This window comes from Amia ocellicauda, chromosome 17 (genome assembly GCF_036373705.1).
Source record: "Amia ocellicauda isolate fAmiCal2 chromosome 17, fAmiCal2.hap1, whole genome shotgun sequence".
Classification (NCBI taxonomy): domain Eukaryota; kingdom Metazoa; phylum Chordata; class Actinopteri; order Amiiformes; family Amiidae; genus Amia; species Amia ocellicauda.
This window is the reverse complement of record NC_089866.1, coordinates 6,801,101-6,823,048: the sequence shown is the minus strand read 5'-3', so window position 1 is coordinate 6,823,048 and position 21,948 is coordinate 6,801,101. Positions and strand designations below refer to the sequence as shown.

Here is a 21,948-nt window from a genome sequence, read left to right as displayed (position 1 = left end):
TGAAAATACCAAGTTTCACATTCACTGTTTAAATTAATTTTTCCTGTAGTTTGTCCTCAATATTTTTTATCTCAGAGAATTCAACCCTCAATTTCTTCTGTAAAATGACCGTATTTGTATTAAACAATTTTTATCTTCCCTATACTCTCCCAATAAATTAATCATACTGCCAGAAAGTAAAAGCATACTAGTTCACATCTAAAAAAATACCCCTTTATGTTTGTTATTCTCAATTGTTTATTTGAGTTTAAATATTTGAATCATCCATGCTTGTTATAAACATTCTCAGGATTGCTTTCATAAGCATAAGAAAATGCTCAGGGCCTTTGTGTATTGAATGCAGAATATAGCTGTACATGTTGTTTCTTTTATTCAGCAAAGTCTATCAGCAGTGTCTTGAAAGATTTGGAACAGAATGGACAAGTCATACATGTTTGCAGGTTATCCAAACTGCTCATATAAATGCATGCATCACATATTATAAAAGTAGACAACAAAAGGATTTTCCCCATCATTCTCCAAAGCAATATCTATTATTATTGCAAATGCATAGTTAAAAAAGAAAAACAGCTGTGCAACTATCAGTTTTTATACATGTGCTCTTTTAGGTAACAGTGGTGGGTGCATTCAAATTATTATGTCATTTTCTCTTTCTAAAAGTATTCAAAATCTTCTTTTACATTTCTTTTTTTACCAACTCGGAAATCAAGTCTCATTCCATTTAAATGAGTTATGGTGTGTGCAGGGTTCTTATTTCTTGATAAGATCCATTGTTATAACACATTTGTTATGGTGATCCAGATTCTTTGCATTTTTTCATGGGGTGCTAATTCTGCCATAACAAGTTTCAAGCAGGAATGCAGTATGTTGTGGCATGTTTTGTTACTGGAACTCAGTATCTGAATTGTTTAGGGTTGAGCATATATGTAAATTGCAGTGAATGCCCTTCTCTGTTTGTTTTATCCGTCTTCGTGTTTTATACAGTCAGGGTGTCAGAGTGAGTTGGGGGCTTGCAGGCCAGCCAGGGGGCTTTTCTCCCGGACTCGCTCCTTGGCATTCCTGGGCTCAGGTGTCTGGGCTCGCCTGGTACACGCGCTCCCGTCGGTCTCCATTAGGTGCACCTGGCACTCTGCAGAAACACCAGGTCTGCCCGGGGATGGAAACAAACATGCGGCGTCATCACCACCACCTTGCCCAGCCAAAGAGTCCAAGATCACAATTAAATAGACAGAGAAAATTGAGTGATTTCCTACTTTTTTCAATCTTATAATTCCAACCTGGAAATTTTTTGAAAATTATTATTTAACTTTTTTGAAATATCTGAATGTATTATTATTATAAGTATTATTTAAATAAAGGTTAATGCAGATCAAATAGTCAAATTTCTAAATGTTAAGAAACAAAAACAATATTTTATGCAAATGGAAAGCAAATGACAACAGGTTCAGCAACATCTGTGCGCCTGCCTGTCTCCGGTGCAGCCGGCGCGCTGTGCTCAATCCCTGTGTCTGCAATGTGAGGATGGCGCGGAGAGCACTACTCAACTTTTATTAGAATTGTGCAAGCATGCAAATCGGATCGGAAAATTACACTTAATCTCCTACTGCAGGTCCTGCGCCTCTGCAATTCAAAGTGCTCTTGTGGCACACAGCCATCAGGGAATTAAGTCTGAAGCGCATTAGCAGCCACTGTTGGGAATATTAAATAAATATTTGGAGGATGCAAGCCTTCTTTCGAGGCCGATTCGGTAATACAGCAATAAACTTTACTTTCCTGTTGGCTGTGTAGGCCTATATATTATCTACCAACTTTTTATTTTCTCAACGGGGAGACACAATAAGACAGAACATGGAGACAAAAATGGATGTGCAGTGCCAATAAAAACAGTCATGCAGCTCTAAACACAAGGGCCTTGTGGTAAAGGTTACAAATAAGTAATAAATATTTGAGAATTAATGAGGAGGTTTGAGTACAATTAATTTACTAAAAAATAAATCACTGTCTATAGGTAGACATAAATATGTTTTGAAATATTTATAAGTAATTTCAGTATAACATACTGTGAAAGTATTATTGTATAAACATTACTAATATGTATGCTGTATTCCAAAGACTTGTATTAACATAATATGCAAAACCACACAATCAGTTACTACAATAATGGTTAAAAATATGTTATTATACACTATACTATGGAATGAAAAACATGTACGAATTCAGTATCTTTGTTACAGAGTTTGGTGAAATGATTTGTTTCCCCATTTGACAGAACCCCTCGATGTCTCTCTTTACTTCTGCTTGAAGTTCAACAAAACTGTCAGCTGCAAGGCCTCATGGGAACTGTCATAAGGCTGTGTGCCAAAGTAAAACGAGAAAGTCTCTAAAATAGTAAAAAAAAAAATATGTTGCTGAAATGGTACGATGGTTTACTAAGGTGCTAAGCTAGAATTCATATTTCATTCTACACAAGTTTATAAACCATTCATATTTATTCATACATATTCATGTTATTGTAAAATAATATATATATATATGTTTACTGTTTTAGCCAAATATATTTAATTAGATATACTTTAAACTGTCACTTCATCTTAAGGTGAACATTATTTTCTCAATTCTCAACTGAATGAGGATGAAACAACCCCCAAATCAAACAACCATGGTATCAGCCCTTTGTTCAAATCAAATGAGCTTCCCACTCCCACTTTATTAATCTTAACACAGATTAAGTAATTTAATGTATTCTCAATGCTAATTCTAATCCTCTCATCAAATATAATGTATATTAAACGTGTGAAAGGTATTCTACATGTTAAAAGTCAGCTTGAGTATTTAGTGCCCCCTAGAGGTAGAAAGACAAGAGCACCTCTTTTCCTTTAAAAAAATAAAATAAATAAAAACATGCCTCTGAAAATCAGTGAATTGGAAATAACATGTTTAAATTCATGGACTGTGTTGATCTGGATCTTTTTCCCATGCACTCAAACCCAAGCATCCAAAATAAAGAAGTGAATGAATACATTACAAAAGGAGGAAGTGAACTGTGTTTGCAGTGTTCGATCAGTGTGTGGAAAAAGGGGAGCAGACAGACGGAGAGCGAAAAGCCCAGACTGGCCTCAGAGCTTCGCTGTGGGACTAGACGTGCCCGAGCAGAGCTGCACTGAGCTAACAGATGCATGGGGACGGAAACAGACCAAGAGAAGGAGAGAGAGAGCAAGGCAAGAGGACCTTTTGGAGCTGCCGCAGCTGGGAGAGGGGGAGGCTGGAGTGGGGAGGACTCCAGTGTGATTTGGGGAGGCTGCAACCAGGGACCATTTCTCTCCAGAGGGGAGGGTGGAGGCTGAGAACATGACCAGGGGGTTGGAAAAACGACAGAGCTGTAGCAGAAAATAACAGAGATAGAGAAGGGAGGGAAGGAGGAAGAGCATGGGAAGCAGGGAAGGAAATAGGAAGAGACAGGTCAGAACTGCTGTGTGTTAGGAATTAAACATATATAAATACGTAGTCAATATTAAGTACACATGCAAGGAAACAAACCCTTCTTGTATTTTATTCATACAGCATTTGCAGTATTCTACAATCATGTTAACTTTCATTGTTTTGGGTAATATCTTAAGATAATTCACGTTTTTCTTTATAAAAATGTGTTTAACTTAATCTGAATTCAATTGATCATAAACATGAAATATAGGGAAGACTACTGTAGCTTGTAATGACAATACGTAGTGAGGGAACATATAAAATGGTCAAAGGGTTGTTTTGCATGTGTCTCTAGGCATTTACTGTTTCTATTTGGATGTTATGCAAAACCCAATACACTTCCTAAGAGCAGCAACTCCTAACTATCACAGTAGAAAGAGCTTTGTTCGTTTTTTTCAATAATAACTTCATAGTTTCAGAAAATGACATACCTTCACGGGTCAACATTTTGCAAGGTGCCGCGCAGTCACGGGTGTACAGTAACATCCCGTCAGCTGTCGTGTTTATTGATTTATACAAGTGAATCAGAGATTGCAGACCAATTTCACAGTTGTACAGTGATGGAAATCAAACGGCGTGTAAACAAACAACAACAGTGTGGTCTACTGGAAGAAATCACCACATGCAGAAGACAAACCAAGCATTTAAGACCAGCTTAATGAACAAGCGAACCGCAGAGAAGAGTACCTCGTGACTAATGACACAGTAAAGGGAGACACGTTATTGCTGTGATTTTGATGCTTTACTCTGAAACCATTCTGATGCTGCTCCCAATCTGAACCCCCCACACCCACCCTAGTCACACAGTTTTTAACAGTTTAGGAGGAAATGCAGATCCACTCGTATCCAACTGCTGTTTCTATGATCCTTACAATTAAAGGTGAATGAACACTACGTAAGCGTATACGTGTGGTCACTGCAGGGAGAGGAGGGTTTGTGTAAATATGCAGTGCAGATTCGGCTGCCCCTGATATCTTAATAATTGTTCATAACTTGTATAAGTTGGATAACATGCATAAGAGGTTACAATGCATCTCTGCTGAAAAAAAAAATCCTTAAGTAGGTGGGGTTTATGTAATAGGCCTATAAATACACATACTATACATTTTTTGGTAATATGTATTTTTTCTAAAGTATGCTTTGGCCAAACCCACCCTTCTACAGAACTAGGCATCTGAACATCCATCTGTGCAATCAGGCGCAATTAAAAATGGTATAAAAACGGGGGGAAAAATAAACTAAAGGAAGTGGGTGATATCTGGAAGACTGTTCATGCAGACGTAACAGAAAGTTAAGTCTGGACGGCTCTGCATGAGGAGACGGCATTATTCCTCCACCTGTGAGACGGTCCCTGCAGGAGATGCCTTGGCTTTCCCATCATCCTCCGTGGGATGTGACACCAGGGCGGGGCTGGGGCTGGAGTGGCGCTGCCTCCTCATGAAGGGAAAAACACTGGACAGGGGTACAGAGTAGGAAAAGTCACTTGCACGGACTTGGACACACCAGCCCAGCCATTCAACATGGCGGACGTATCGTCATATCCATTGATCAAACCAGCCACCCCCACACCATCTTACACTTTCCTTATAGTAGGAATAGTTCATTAAATGAATTATTTTAATTAGGGAATTCGTGAGCTGATTTCACTTCACTGCCGTGCACAGCAACCACAAAATGAAAATGAAGGCAAAAAGTGAAAATGTGTAATACCTTTTCTTTGTTTCTTGTGGTACGATCGCCCTGGCCAACATGTTCTTGTACAGATCTGATTTTAAGTATCTCGGATAGGAATCCTGAGGTGGAAGGGATTAAAAAAACAAAAACAAATTTGTAAGAGCTACTTGTCATTCAGGTTCATTACCGCACTGCAGCCAAGCATTAACATGCACGCCGTATCAACAGGCAAGGACACCACGGCTTCATTTTGCCAGTGGAAAATCTTACTCCCACTTGAAATGAGCCTCACAAATTGTAATCCCTGCAAATATCTCATTGGCATGCAGCCAACGAGGACTGGTCTCACTTTCCAATTAGCTGTTGTTATTTTTTGGCGTATTCTTCCTTGCACGGTGAAATGCATTTGATTCGTATTAAACATATAATAAAACAATGACACAATTGAATTTGAAAAGCTGGCTTTCTGTGTAGTTTAAAGAAAGGCGATGAAAGGCACTTCTACACTGAATCTTTGAGGTTTATATGGAGTCTTATTATGAAGTCTGTAGGAAGAGCGATACTAAAGCTGTAACAGTATTACCTTCTTTATCAGGAAGTAGATATGCATTTGAGCATCATCCATGACAAAGCGGTGTGGGTTTTTGATGCCCAGCAGAGTCTTCTCCATCGTTTTACTGTCTATATTCACCCACCTGCTGGCCCCCGGGGCGAGGAAGTGCCTAGAAAGTGACAAAGCAATTAAACAAAGGTATTACAATCATCTGTTATTTTACGTGGTTTCTATCACTTTTAAGTTTATTCCCTGAGAGTAAGTGGTTAAATCCTTCTTCTTGTAAATGTATGACAGCACCCAATGTGGACAAAAACACTTTGTGAAGTATGTGCTACTCCTGATAATACTATTAAAAGGTCACACTGATGCAAAGAGAAGCTGATAGCACAGAAGCTTTGCGGATGTGCAAAATATATACTTACTGGTATACCTCTTCCACCTTTTGTGGTATTTTGGAATTCTCTCCATGTTTGATATCTTCGCAGGCTTCCCAAAAGCACAGATTCTCCGCTGGCGAGGAGCCATGGACAAAGCAGGAAGAAGAACCATTTGATTAAAACAAATATGTTAAGGTGCAAACACAGAGCCCTTTAAAACTGTTACTAAAAGGTTTCTGTTTAAAAGTAACAGAAACTACTATAAAATCCACATATTGCTTTACCACACTTTATTTTGTCATCAGATAATTATTTAAAACATCCTTTTGATATAATCACACACACTTCCTTGCTGGCTTCCTTTCAGCCACTGACAATAGTTGTTATGCTAGCAAGGAATCAAGGGTGTTGAGTTATGGTCATGGTACACAATTGTACGCTCATTTACACTGGATTTCTTCTTAATGGAAATCTTCCATAAACTAATGAGATTGTTATTAGCATGAAGGTCCAGGTTTTGAGGTAATCTGGGTCCTTATTCTGATCCGTCTGTGTTTCAGGCTCTGTATGGAAGTTGATCTACTCACCGCTGAACTCTTTCTCCAGGAACTGCCGGAACTCGCGCCGCCCCAGAGGGTCGTTGAGAAGCTCTGGGAAACTGAAGGCCCAGCGCTCCACCCTCATCTTGGTGGGAGTCGCCACCCTTTACCAGCACAGACATTGTTGGTTTAGACAGGAGTACACAAGTACACTTTGCATTTGAAATATATCACTAGCTTGGCCTCTATACATTCATAAATGTGTACCTGACATGACAGTGGTACAACCTTTATTATTGCTATTTGAATAGTACATTAGACAGTGTGGATAAGAACATAAGAACATAAGAAAGTTTCCCATCAAGAGGAGGCCATTCGACCCATCATGCTCGTTTGGAGTCCATTAAAAACTAAGTGATCCAAGGATCCTATCCAGTCTATTTTTGAATGTTACCACATTTTCAGCTTCAGCTTCAACCACATTGCTGATGAGTTTGTTCCAAATTGTGACAACTCTCTGTGTGAAGAAGTATCTCCTGTTTTCTTTGATAGGACTTTAAGATCCAGTCTGTGCCTTAAGCACCGCAAAAGGCTTTCTATCGTTCTTCTTCGTCTGTTAACTCAGTAGCTGGTTTTGAAATAACACTCACAAGTCTGCATTCATAGACCAGTGCATGGCGTCATCTGTTATCCAGGGGTTGCTGGGAAGGCAGCCTTGCATGATGGGGTCATGGGACAGATACTGTTCACTGAACTTCACAAACCTGTCAGAAACAGGAACAAAAACACAGGAGGCTTCCCTTAATGAAATTGAAACCGAAATCTCTTTTCTGCTGAAAATCGGTCGTGACTAGGGACTGTTTCATCCCCAGTTCCAGAATAGGCTACTCCACTTTGTTTTCAATTTTTTTCCCTCCAAAACATGGTTGTAAGATGTGTTCATACCAGAGGTTAGCACCTTGACCTTTTGGGAATACGTCTGGGATAATTTTAGAATTATTTAAATTATTAAAAAGGAATGTGGCCATTTTTCATATAAAACTCCCTAGCAACAGGGGTAAACGCTAACCAAAGATGGGTCTTTTAATGACACATTATTGCTTTTATATTTAAAATGTGAAAATCTCCTTGGACCCAAGTGAACCGGAAAAAAACAGTGTAGTCAATAGAAATACAAAAAGCCTTCACTGCAGGATTAACATGCCTGAACAGCTCCTTTAAGGCTATATCGGCAATGAAATAAAGTTCAGAAAAACATACTCTTGGATGATGCATTAGTACACAAATGAGAGGAAGTGAAATTCAATCTGATTCACAAGTAGAATGAATCCAGTCTAACTTACAGTGACATGGCTCATTGTTAGTGGCCATTTAAGCTCTCCTGAAAAGCCTGAGTGATATTAACAGGATAGTATTCGAGGGGAAAACCGCATCGGCAGCAGTGCGATTTAATGAGAGATGCTTGAGCCTACCCTTCGAGGCAGATTGAGGATTTGATTCGTGTTCGTCCCAGGGCTTTCTTGGTGTGTTCAATCTGCAGCCACACACAACAAAGAGAAAAATCATGTTCAATTAGTAGGCCCCCATCACTCTCCTTTCTCACAAGCATCAAATAAAGAGTTTGCTAACAGAAGCCCCATAATCTTGGCCTTGCTGCTACACAGGAATCATTCAGGCTTCAACAGCAGATGCCACAGACATAATTCCATGTGCACTTTGAACATAATTCCCTTCTGTCAATGTCAAATGTCACATGCAGGGGCTCACCTCTTTTTTGTAGTATTCACTGTTCTTTTCTGCAGGAAAAAAGAAAACAAGTCATTGCCCGTGTTGTTTGTGACATCAGTTTCGTAACTACATTCAATCCCTGCTAGTAGATGCCTTCAATATATATTATGGCTGAAATGTAATGCAAAAATAATTGCTTTCTAAAAGGTTGTACAGTGCTACAGTAGTAGTCACTCTAGCGTCCTGTCTGGACAGTCGGCCCAATATGCCAAAAGATCTGGACAACGGTGTTTCATCCTGCAACCCAACACAGTTTTCTACCAGCCAGGGCCCTCACTTGACACTTCTCTCAGCTAAGCTAACTTTGAAAAAAGTTTCACTTAAGCAACCTGAAAATGAAACATTCATTAGCCATTAATAGCAGGATCTCAGGAAAGCATTACTTACTTTTTTTTTAGGGAATGGAAAGCGGAAGGTGAAAGAGCAAAAGATTAGTAATGTTAGAAGAAGTTTCTTTACTTCTTAAGTCACTCTACAGCAGCACAATGTGAATCAATAAGTACATTCATACTAGAAGAACACACAGGTAACCTTAAATAAAACATGGAGATGGTAATGATGGGATTATTGCAAATCATATAAGCCATTGTCTTATAAGTCTTATGAAATTATATTTGCACTAACCAGTTGGACTCGGGAGTTGAGACAGTTTCTTCTTTCTGGACCATGTTCCAGAATATCAAAAGCCCCAGGCTAGAAAACAGGATGATGTCATTTTACTGCTCTCACTGACTGTGATGGATGCTCTTTGTTTAAGGTTTTAATGACCGCTGAGGACCTTACTGAGAAGCACGCCGAAGAGTGTGTTTACAGTGTGTCAAAGTGTGGGGGAATACAGTTAAGATGGAGAATCTAAAGAAAAATAATCATACCATTAGGGAATAAAATCAAAGGGAAAATCAATGAGCAATCAATAGTCAGCTAATCTTTTTCTCTTCTTCTGAAAGTGCTACAGATGTAATTGGTGGAAGAATGATAAAAACATAAAGAAGATTTAACCAAAAACAGGAAACAACATTAAAAAGAAACAAGCTTGTAGAGTTTAGCCATTTGTTGTCCTAGTGGTGCACATCTAAGGGGTTAAATGCAAAGGACCCACCTGCCTGTTTCGATCAATGGCACAGATAACTAATGGAAGAAATTAAATATAATGCCTTGAGACATTTATGCTCATCACAGCCACTCATTTTCAGCTTTTAGGAGGAGAAAACACGTTAATTCAATACAAAATGCAGACATTCAATTTGAGATATGCTTATTTTGTAACCTTAGAAGCTGGCTTAATACACTAAATTCACTTAAAATCCACTCTCAATTCAATATAAGTATATATTTTTTAGCCAGGATTACATGAATAAAGATGAGTGTTGCCCTATTGAGGAGCATAAAATCCACGGGGCTGTCTGTGTGGTCACCCTTCCCTCTGCAGAAGTGTTTCCCTGCGGACGATTTTGTAAGATATTAAATGGCAGGTTGAGCTTAAAATATTCACACTAGATCTGGAATTATGGTTCATATTTCCTAGGGATCAATCAGAGCTTAGGATACCCGGCTGCCAGCAGCTTAATAGCGAGGCTGTGCAGGGAGTGTGTGTGTGTCCTGGGGGCCATTCCGATCTGCTGTCTGGCTGCCTGCCATTGTGCTCCGACAGGCAACACATTCTGATGAGGGGGTGTAACTTATTTTGTCCACAGATAAAAGCTTCTTTTCTGTTTGATGCTATTTTGGCTTAAAATAGATATTGTGAAAGGAGCGTGCCTGGACAGGAAAAAAAACACCTCTAAGAGATCACATAGTCCTGTCAGTTATGCAAAAATTGAACTGCCACCAGAGATTCGGTGCTTGTTTTCTTCCTAATTGCAGCACAAGTACCTGAGCGGGGAGACACTGCACAGATGCTCCCACCTACATGCCACACACACACTGCAAAGACTACGGAGATCAGGGCTGATTCTGATCTGACACTACAAAGCAGCATTAATGCTGAGACAGTGCCGAGAGTCTGAGTGTGAAATACGCTGGGTGCAAGAGTTGAGAGAGTACAGCAAAGTCAAGTGCGTGTGCTCCTGAGACAGCCCCTTTCTAATTTCATTGGACCTGTTCAAGAACCAATTAATAATTCAAGAGCAGGCTGGAATGAAGTTGTGAATAGGAATAGGCTGGAGGAACCCAGCCGGCCCACACCTGCCATGCTCTCACTTTGGGAAGAGGGAGAACAGCCGAATGAACCTCCCGCACTGCCCTTGAGCAGCCGTTTTCTCCAGTCTCAGCACTCGGCTCTTGCTCTGGCATCCTTTTATTTGATTCAGTCTTTCTGGATTATTTATGAACTCCTCGCAAGCATGTACATTTTCCACTTTCTGCCCCTCGCTGCTCATAGTGATTTATTCCCCACAGGGTGGCATGTTTTGGGCTTTTAACTTACCTCTAAATTTTTTATAACTGTGTTGAAACACAAGGGGGAGAAAAAAGAAAAAAAGAAGGAAATAGAGTGCAGAATTCCTGACATGTTCAATTCTGTTTGATCTTTCAAAACCCTCTTTTTAATGTTTTTTTTAATTTGGTTTGATAGGGGGAAATTGGAGACATAGAAACAAATTAAAATTCAGCATCTACACATTTAAATATCACTGACTATTATAACTATTCTATGACTGAATGTGTACGCCATTGGTGTGTCCGTTCCTTTGCGGTAAAAATTACATAATGTATTCAATATGGAACCTTTTATGTAACAGTGAGTTAGAAGATGGCTTTTCTCTCTCCTTTGGGACATGCAGATTTTTAGGACTGTTAGAGATAACCGGTACAAAACTACGAACCCACAGTCACTTACACTTACACACAGTGCAAAATAGACTTTCAGTAAATAAAAGGTGTAAGAATATGTACGATTTGAAAGCTACCATCAGAAACCATATCCCCTCCTATAGTCGAATGTCTTCACGACTTCTAACCGGCTTCTGCCTAACAAAAGCATGGTGAGCATGTGACTTACTGGGGGTTTGTTGACTAGCCAGTAGGCCTGCTCCTGGCATTCCAGTACAATGCGATCTGCTTTTCTCCTCTGCTTCGCTGCCCTAGTCAGGAGGGAACATGTAGAATACATAATGAGATAAAAATAAAGTAATCATATGGGGAAAGAGAGAGAGAGAGTGCTTCTACATTTTATGCACAGGAGCAAAACTCTCTAGAGTGCAATCATACTGTGTTTACTGTACTAAATATTCTGTGCCCTTACCCACTCATTTTCTTAGAACAGCAGTAGGTTTATAATGGATACAAGATACCTGTTCCAGCTTGAATTAGGCAGGGAGGAACGCCAACCTTTCCCCAGGGCTAGACTTTTGGGTTCAGTGATCTTCCGAACTGGGGACTTTAGAAAGGTTTCTGTGCTCTGAACCCAATTCAAAAACAATGCATTGTGACCCCTTTCATGCACAGAAAATGTATTTTATTTATGAAAAGACATCATTATATTATATATATATTTATATATATATATATATATATAACAAAGTGAATACAAAAAAACCATTAAAAATTCTCTTTGATTGTTCCTGCTCAAGTGTCCTTTGTAGAGCACCAGCCAATGTTGAACTAGCATAAGACTTTAAGACTCAGAGATTTACTAGACCAGCCACAGGGAAACTCTCACAGTATCTGTCATCGTTCATCGTGATGAACCCAGCGGCAGTCACTTGTCTGTGCACGATTTAAAAATGCATGAACTGAACATCTAAACATGCACAGCTGAAATAACCAAATAGTAGGTATGATATGAAGGATTCTGTTCTCATCTAGGCATTCATACTTTCCAGTCTCCAACCCTTTTTTGTCAAACTTCTACCATTCAATTAGTCTGAGTTCAAACTTTACCGAAAAGTATTCAAGATAGAAACCTCATATGTAGCAGCTTGTTAGCTCCCTCTTATCTCAGCCAGAAAACTGTGAAATTCTGCAAATTTACATTGACACCTACATACCTCTTAGACAAGTACATTCCTCAAAGCTTTTTTCCCCAACCCTTTTTGAAAAACCTGTGTTAATTTAGACTTGTGAAAAAGAAATCTAACAACATCTCACATTTTATATATCAGAAACAGGTTACTGGAAGTTAATTGTCACCTTGGATTTAGTTGGTCTCTCACCAGTTATGAATCAGCAAATAATAATTAATAACAATGTCACTTCTTTAATACACATACTGTTACTGTAGGAAGAGCTTTCTTTGAAGAAGTTCTATGTTACTGTCAATAAATAATCATATCAATATATAACCAGAGAAGAAGACTGGAGATTTTCACAAGTATATTTACCTGAGTTGCTCCCTGGCCTGCATCACCACAAAGTCCCAGGTGTGATTAATCCGTTTATGCAGCAAATTGTAATTGTCCTAAAGAACAAACAGATGAAGAGCCACGCTGATGAAACGGCAAGGCAGAAGAATGTGCTTTATCTCATCAACCAACATCCACCTGTGACGAGTGAGTCATCTCCCCCAAATGTGAAAAAGGACCCGCAGTACCAGTTTAACTTATATAAAACCCGGGTGGTCAGTCACTGAGTCAAGAGAAGCAGACGTTCAGCGTATGCAGCTCTGTGATATTTTTGGTTTGTGGTCTTTGGGGATTTGTGAAAGGTTCGCTCTGAGTTTGCACACCACTGAGAGTGCAGTAAGTGCACGGCAGAGCAGGGCTAACCATCCAGGAGTTGGTACGGGCTATACAATGATGAAAAGGGGGATTATATCACAGGCACACAGGCCTGAAAATGACAACAAGTCACACAACCTGACATCTTTCCCTCCAGCGATTTCAAAAAAGTGTCCAGAGGCAGTGATTTGGTTTCTAAATGACAGTTGGCATGCCTGCTCCACACAACTACGCATCATTCAAATGTCATCACAATACCATTCAAGAGATACTGACAAAAACAGAACAGTGAAAGTGTAGAAAGCTGTAAAGAACATATTGCTCACAACACTGTCTTAAATAATTAAATATCTGCTATTGTGACTTAAGCCGACGCTGTGATGCAGTGGCTTTTGCATGTCGGAAATGTGAGCTGTTTCAGTAAGGACTCAGTCTACAGTGACACATTGAGGAATTAGCTCCCTTCAGAAGCCTGCAGTCAATAAGTATGAAACTCCATCATCCATTTTAAAACTCTGTTCGGATCATAATGCCATTCAGTTGAATGCATTAAACGGTGTGCCAGAAGCTCACAAGGAAAAATCCTGCTGAAAGCTAGAAACGAGCACTTAACATATGTTGCTGCATCATAATCTGCAGTGAATGTTGCCTATCAGAGAGAGTGGAAAGTGGAGAGGGCCTTGAGATCATTTCAGGCTAAAGGTGCCATATCTGCTTTATAATGTGCTGTACTGAGAAAAACGGTGGTTCGATGGCAAGGGGAGGGTAAAGCCTGACTGCTGCGTTCATGTAACTGGTGTCAAACAATCCACATGATGTCATCTAAGAGGCGAACGCCATCGGGCAATTCCTTCTCCACTTGTCTGCAGAGGCAGAGCAGAAAGCTCGGGTCTGTGTTTTGTAATTGATGCCATTACCTTCTCATAGTCAATCAGTTCTCCTTGTTTTCGGATGTTCTTCTTCGCCAAATAAATCGCTTTAGATTGAAAAAAGATACAAAAGAAAATGAACACCAGTCATTTCACCAGAAAAGTCAACAGTATAATTTTATGTGGCTGATGGGACAGACATGGGACTGATGTGTCATGGCAGTAAGCAGTCTTTCTGGTGTGAATGTCTAATTATTAGCTTTGCCCTGTACTATCAACTCACTTAATTAGAACAGAAACAAATCTTAACCTTTCACAGTATTGAAATACACACTCACCATAGTCCAGTTCTGAAGCCGGCCATTTGTTTGTGGTCCAGAAGTAAGGAGTCTAGTGGAGAACAGAAGAAACAGATGCTGTAACCAGAATTCGATGGACCGAAACGAACAATTATGTGCTGAATTTGATTACAATAAATATGTTATATTATCATACACAGCAACGTTTAACTAATAACATGATTTTGAGACTTCAAGTATTTTCACAATGTGCAAAATCTGGCAAAATTGAGTCAATTGAATTATGAACTAGAACGCCTGGCAAAGGCTGTCATGTTTAGACTGGTTTGGACACTGAGGACATTGGTATTAAATGGTTGAGGCCCAGGTAGTTGTGTAATGAATCACAGATTGTGTACCTGAAAGCGGTATGGAGATTCATCGGGTCTGAGGATGAGAGTCTTTGGGTCCTTCAGTGGGTAAATGTATCCATACTTGACTATGAGGTTACCCACATGTAAAGCCTCTGAAAAATAAACATCTTTTGAAAGGAAGTCATACATCTTTTCTAAATGAACTTGTCATTCAACCAAGTTTAAATAGTGATAAATGAATATAACATCAACATTTGTATTTTAAAATAGAACAATCAAGGCACTTAATTTCTCAGGATGGGTCAGAAAATACTAAGAAATGGAACAGTTGCACTATCATAATACATAATACAATACAGTAAAAATGGAAAATAAGATAAGAAAATCTGGTTTATAATTATCTTCAACAACAAACCAAAACCATCAGTTTTCACTTAAGTGATGTGCTATTAAAAGGCATGCAAAACTAAAGTTCATCAGGAATGCTTAGCCATATTCTATTATTCTAAGGTTTAATTACAGCAGCTAATAATAACACATTCACGCATACACACATACATTAATCTCTGACATAACCAGTACTGACTAAACACCCGATGTGGGGGAGTCTATTAATACACAGGGACAGGGAATTAGCACAAGTCACAACCTGGCACAGACACTGGTTTTCTGGGAAGTGTCCCCCAAGTCCCAGAGGAAGACAGAGGCCTCGTTGTCTGAGACACAAAAGCATCTCTGGGGTATTCCCTATTGTCACGGCAACATTACTGCAGGGAGGAAACTGTTTTCGGGGGAAAGTCAGGGTTGCTACGTAGATCAACAAGTGGAAAATAGCCTACGGATACATGGAACATAATTCTATAAAACAATCTTGGTGTGTAAGTGTTTTCTGTTCCTTATTAGTTTTGTTTACAATGGAAACAATCAAGGCCAAGCTCGAGACAAAACCTCTTGGCCAAGGGCAGCTACTGAGGAACTGAGCCCTGCAAGGTGACCTCAACTTCACCCTCATCTCCCCATTAATCAAAGGGGCAGAGGCTGCCGTTCCACCCTCGCAAAGCCACATGCTTCCCAAGATAAGGCATGAATGACTCTGAGTTCTGAGGAGCAGAGTGTGAAGGTCCACAACACCCTGATGGAAAATAAAACAGAGAAAGTTTCTCTCTTGACACCTTGCTCCGCAGTGTTTAATGAACGCCAGTCAGTCTGAGTGTTACAGCGGAGTTTTCTATAGTGGACAGCTTACTTGGAGTGTTTAATTCGCCATGTGGCTTCTTCGACAAAGGTGTCCATCGGATTGTGCAGGCTTCAATGGCTCTCAATGCAGTGGATATTTAATATAGCCCATTCAGCATTAAGAAGACTCCTACCCAGTTCCCAATGCACTTAACCTCTCAGTTCCCTTACATTACAGCCTGTCTGGAGTAAAACAATATTATCTTTCAGCGAGGCAACTGAAGCTATGGGTCGGAGCTCCTTTCAATAAATGGAGAGGCTCTCGATCTTATCTCTGTATGCTGGGCAGATTCACCCATTGTTGCAGTGAGGCATTAGGCAAATGTACAGATTCCATCCATTACTGAACATCTCTCGGTCCGATCAATTAGAGTAATTGCTCCACTACAGAAATAGATCAATAATTCAACAGATTGATGTCTATCACAGAGAGAAAAACACAGATGGATAACAGGACACAAACTGTATAGGAGCGAGTCTATACCGCCCAAATCAATGTCAGTCCAAGAGCTATCTCTAATCCTAAGTGCATATTAAACACAATACTAAGGACTTACAGACAAAACAGACTGCATCTTTATTTTGTGCATGTGCAGAGACTGCTTGCTGTCTCTACTCTCAACTCTCATTTAACTTTCTGTCACTTACTTTATCAGTCCCTTTAAAAAGCATTCACTTCCAAATTGTTCCTATTCAATTCCTCATTAGTCCTGTATCTGGCTAATACTATATGTAAATATTTTTTGCAATTCGTAACTTTGTACGGAATTAATAATCCATTTTAAGGATAAGGGTACTTTGTTGTGGGTTTATTTTGATCATTTATTCTATCAAAATGCATTTTAAAATGTTTATGCTAGAGGAACCTTACTTTATTAATCTAAGCAGGGTACATTTTGTTCTCACTCTAGAGCTACAGTGTAACAGCCCATTAGGACCTGCCACCAGACTCCCAGCCACTCTCGCTCTCAAACAATCAAGCACTCAAACCCGACTCAGTCCAGGCTGGCTCCAGTGTGAAGCAGCCCCCGTTGTAATCCTCCCATCGGAGGCTTGATTACAAAACGCTCTTCCCCCGTACCTTCTTCCGTGATGGAAAACTTTTGAATTAGCCACTCCACGATATCATTTCCTGGGAAGAACAGCAACAGAAGAGTGTGAGTTTGGGAAAGGCATAAATGATGCATAAATCAGTGAGGCAGCAGACAGCCATCTCTGCGAGGTGAGAGGAGAACAGACAGATCGATACGCAGACTAATGCACCAGATAAGGGTTCCCCAGGACTGCTAATGTATCTTTTGTTTTCTTTTTTTTGGATAGTTGGGACATTGCATCACCCTTAGAGATGAGCCCCCTTAGAGCTGGGCTCAGCATAGTATCTTTCTCCTTCTCCAAAACCATCCTCCCTCACTCCTCTTAACATTTTCAAGGTGGGAATTGTAACAAAAAGATGAATTACAGATTTACAGAGTGACAGGAGGGTTTTATTTATTTTGTTACTCAAGGTTAATTGCACAAGCTGGAATCTAGCTGGGGTTATAAAAAGCAGGGCAAATTGTGGGGCAAAGACTTGTCCTGTTAGTGTCATGTCCCTCAGCAAGAGACTATTTTAAGTACTTGTTGAAGTGTACATAGAGCGATCATTTACCCATAATCGCTTTGAGATAAGACAATTGCTTTTAAAGTTGCCCATAAACTGTACAAAATTAGACCATACTTCTACTTTTTTTGATAAATAATAACAAAGATAATATCGATAATAACAAGGCTGGCTGTTTAGGTAAGGTCTTTAGTAGTTAGAATTATATAATATGGATGTTCATTTATTCATACTGAAACTAAAATATTAAAATATTCACAAGCTGTGCAGAAATTAAGTCAGAACACTTAAGACCTATCAAAACAGCACTGCACCGAGATATCCTTGGTCTCCGAGCCTCCAACCAATTAGCGCACTATTGCATGAGGTGCTTTGAGAATCAGCCTATTTCTCTCTCATCTATAGTTCACCACCTCTACAACCCCCTACCTCTCTCCCAGCCCACCTTTAATGAAAATTGTTACTGCCTCTGGTGAGCTCCCCTGGGATTGAAACTTGTACTGTTCACAGCAGGTATTTAGCATCTACCTAAACTGAACTAACAGCTGAACATGTTTAGTTACACACTAACTGAAACACATTCATTTCTTGGGTGCCGTCACCCAAAAATCCAGTCTGACTCATTACAGGAGAGCCCTGAGTGGTTAACAAAATCAGTTTTCTTACGATTATGCCTCATGCAATACAACACATGAAATGCATACCACTGACCCAAACTATCGCAATTAACTTTAGTGATAAAGGATTTGCTCTTACCGCATCTATTTTTGGCTACCGTTGAAAGGGATTATATTTTATAATAAAAAACAATGAATGATGACATAATGTATGCAGAGATAATTCTCTTACATTGGGAGACTAACAGAACAACAGGACAGAATATATGTTCTCTAATTCCCATAAACTGCAGTCAGGAATGTTGTCACTTGAATTTCTTTCATTCTGTCCAGTTTCCCATGAGAAATGGGCAACACGACCAAATTACTCTATTATTAATACTCTTTCATTTCCTCCTGCTGAGTCCAATCATCACTTTTCAGGAAGGCAGCTTTAAAGCCCATGTAATCAGTGATTTTTGACTTTCTTACCTGTCATTGCATGTGGGATCACAGTAATAAGAAGCCGCTGATTTCTCATTTTTATCCCCATATCAGGATCTTGCATAGCCACAATGATGTGTTCCATCTAAAATTAAAAAAACAAATTAGAGTTCTTTACATAGAGTCAATATTATTTATGATAATATTGTATTTTAGTATATACTTTTTAAAGTAATCCTGAGATAGACAGACAGATATAAGTATTTCTATAAGGATATTTACACATATTTAGAGCATACTTGATTAATATGCTTAAATCAGTTATTTCATGATAACACAGTGTACCAGTTTAAGGTACTTGATTTTCCTAAGAACACTTCAGGATGTAAGATTAAATATTCCGTGATTGTTACTCTGTTTTTCTGCTTTACTGGATTCACAACTTGAGATTTAAAAATGATTAATTTAAGATTCATACATTATTCCGTTACTTTTAATTGTATAAATAGTATAATCGTATATGCACCAGATAAGCAATACCTGATATATATATATATATATATATTATAAATTAATACTAATACTAAACAGCTGTTGTACATGTTTAACAAAGTGAGCTTTTAAGTCAAAATCATTGGCTGTTCAGGGCTAAAAGATTGTAGGATTCGCCATCGGCAACTTCAGGTTAGTAATGACATCCTTTTGCCTCCAGCGCGAACAGCTATGGATACCGATATAAGTTTTATACATGAATTAGTCCAATATAAGAATAATATAACAATATAGAAATATAATGTATCATAGTTGGCTGTTATAAAATACATTTGTATCTTGAAAATTGGTATTTCGTGTAGACTAGTATTATTATAAATACTATAAATACTTTACAGCGATGCGACTTCTTTGCATGCGAACATCTGTATACAGTGAACAGAAGAAACATCCAAATCAGCCCACAAACAGCAGCTGCAACTATCCGTGCATACCCTGCGAGGTAGCAAACCTCTAAACACGCAGGGTGGGGGAAGGACCCAGCAGCAGTACATCTTACCCTAGTCAAGCAAGGCATCTGCACTTTGTAGCTGCCTCCCTGCTTCAGTGTGTTTATTGTCATCGTGGCTGGTCGCTCCTGTGCCTCTTCTGAAGTTGGACTCCGAGGATGCACTGTTTCCTCCAACGAAACGACGATATTATTACCGCCTAGCGGACTTATAGGGAAACAAGCTCCCATCCATCTCTGTGCAAGAAACGACAGAAATTAAGTTTATGGTTGAGTGGTCTGATGACGCTCCCACTGTAGAGGAAAGCGCAGTTCAATGGAAAAGGGGGAGCTGCTGGAAACGCACGCACCACGTTGCAATAAACCATTTCATATGCTCTAGTTTTTTCTTCTTTTTTATTTTACTGCTCTTCCATGCGCAATTGCGATATATATATTGCAGGGGCCAATTATGCACGATAGCATTGCATTGATCTGCATCAGGTGTCGCCCTCATTCCTGCACAATGCTCGGATACTTTCACGGGGAGCGCAAAATTGTCTTTTCATGCGCCAAAATCAGAATCGAAGTTTGACAAAGTCTTCAATCAATACATGTGTCAGTTATTAGGATAGCAGTGGTTTTTGTCTACAAACGGGCTATTATATTACACAGCAGCACATCAAATATTAATTATGTAAAAAGATACTACAGGAAGCTACTGTAATCTGCCCTGTGTTCCTATTAGTTTGTGTATTGATGTGTGTGCCACGGAGGACCTGAGTTGTATCATTATTAGAGGGTTTCTGCAGGGAAAGAAAGAAAGGATAGAAAAGGCTTAAAAGCGTACTTCAAAGCAAAGTCTCCTGGGATGAATGTTTCACAAGGTGAGCAGGCAATGTCTTTGATCACCTGAACCTGTGTGTGAGAAACCAAAGGTGGGGTGGAGTTGACAGGAGTTACAGCATCAGCCAATTCTCCCCTGACTTCCAGAAACCCACCTTTTCAATCTAGAAACCCACCTTGTTAGTGCAGACTGCTGTCCAGCCCATTAACATATGACTGAAGAAGTGCAATTTATGACATAATAGACTTATTCTTTACTCATGGTTACCAGTGGGACTTTATGCCACTTATTATTAATTTATCAAATACAAAAAAGCACTGTTTCTCTTTTTAGTCTGATATGTGTTGAAATCATAATCTGCAGGCATTTCTCCCATTTGTTTTTATTAAATGTGTCCACCTGGCAGATTTTGGATGCAGTTTCTTGTAACAACCTTGTTTTCTGCCATCTTCGAAGTATTGTTTAGCACTACTACATTTGTGCTGCTGTCTTTTCTTTTCATGTTATGCAATCACATCCCCAGGGCTGAAGACAGTTCGTTCCTGGTCTGTGCCTCTCCTTACCCATCACCTCAGGTGGACCCTCACTGATCTGTGTTGGGCTGGTCGGCGGTATGTTTCCCAAGTCTGTTTTGTGCCCACATGAGAGAAGCAGGGCCCTCTAGTGTTGGTCCGAATAAGTCTCTGCCCTCTTTGCTTTCCACGCTCGTGTCTTTGCCCCCTGGGTCCACCCTTGAGATGTGTGTTAACTTCATTCACATTTGATCGTGCAGTGGGGTGAACTCAAGGTTCAGTCGACATGGAGCCCCCATGTCAACCTGCCCAAGGATTATATGGTGTCGTGTGGAAATGGTACATTGGTGTATCAGCCACTGTCCCCCAGTTGTGGATGGGCAGAACGACTATCCCTGTCCCCTTGTTGCAGTGGTCTCTTCAGTGGTCCACTTTCGAGGTGTGGCAGTTTTTTCTTTTCATGTATTAATTTATTTTTGTGGCAGAAAGGAATATCCACAGAAGGGGAAGGCAATGCTCTGTTCCATTTTCACCCTCTGTCGTGCTTCAGTAAAAACAAATCTAATGATAACAGATACAAAATTCCTCTCAGTGTTGTCTCATATTATATAATGATACATAAGCAGTTCTATAACTGCATCTCATGTTTAAACGACACCATTTGAAGTCGCTAGATGGCAGCACTGTACTGCCTGCAAAAGGCCTCGTGACGTCATCGGGATCACTCATTTTGATCTATTAAGCACAACTGCAACCTTTCTTCATTAATATATTAAGTCATGTATTTCTTATATAGGTTTTGTAAATCAAAAACGAAATAAATAAACTGCCAAGCCTAGTACAAAAGAGAGAAAATAATGTGAACTCTGTAGTATGGGAATTAACAGCTACACACCACACAAGCATGACAGGAATGCTAAAATAAATGTTAAAAGTCTAAGCAGTTGACTGCTTCTCTTTCTTGAGCTCTAACAAAACATGGGGGGGGGGGGGGGTTCTAGTTTTTAATGAATTCCCAGGCTTGCTGTAGTGGTGCAGCAGCTAGGAAATAGAAATGTACTGCCCTGGATATTGCATTGGTTGTGTGTCCTCACAGTATGTATTCAGCTGTTGAATCCACACCTCTGATACATTATTTGTACAC

At 39.6% G+C, this 21,948-nt stretch overlaps 1 protein-coding gene across 1 annotated transcript; it reads right to left on the bottom strand.

Annotated features, from left to right (window-relative positions):
- Positions 1 to 269: 269 nt before the first annotated feature.
- rgs11 (regulator of G protein signaling 11) lies at positions 270 to 19,772 on the bottom strand. Its single transcript, XM_066689631.1, has 18 exons — positions 19,518 to 19,772; positions 18,515 to 18,611; positions 16,908 to 16,958; positions 14,636 to 14,742; positions 14,277 to 14,328; positions 13,987 to 14,045; positions 12,734 to 12,810; positions 11,413 to 11,494; positions 9,039 to 9,107; positions 8,394 to 8,417; positions 8,099 to 8,160; positions 7,277 to 7,390; positions 6,675 to 6,790; positions 6,133 to 6,220; positions 5,738 to 5,876; positions 5,191 to 5,273; positions 4,818 to 4,932; positions 270 to 1,146 (listed from the first exon to the last, which is right to left on the bottom strand). The coding sequence occupies exons 1-18, from the start codon at positions 19,695 to 19,697 to the stop codon at positions 1,066 to 1,068; spliced, it is 1,596 nt and encodes a 531-aa protein (XP_066545728.1). The 5' UTR covers positions 19,698 to 19,772; the 3' UTR covers positions 270 to 1,065.
- Between the last annotated feature and the right edge of the window lie 2,176 nt (positions 19,773 to 21,948).

Coding starts and splice junctions, on each gene's coding strand:
- rgs11 (XM_066689631.1), bottom strand. CDS start 19,697: ATGGGAGCTTGTTTCCCTATAAGTCCGCTAGGCGGTAATAATATCGTC. Junction 14,046..14,276: donor GGCTTCAGAACTGGACTATG/GTGAGTGTGTAT, acceptor TTCAATCTAAAG/CGATTTATTTGGCGAAGAAG. Junction 5,274..5,737: donor TCTACTTCCTGATAAAGAAG/GTAATACTGTTA, acceptor CTTCCACCTCAG/GATTCCTATCCGAGATACTT.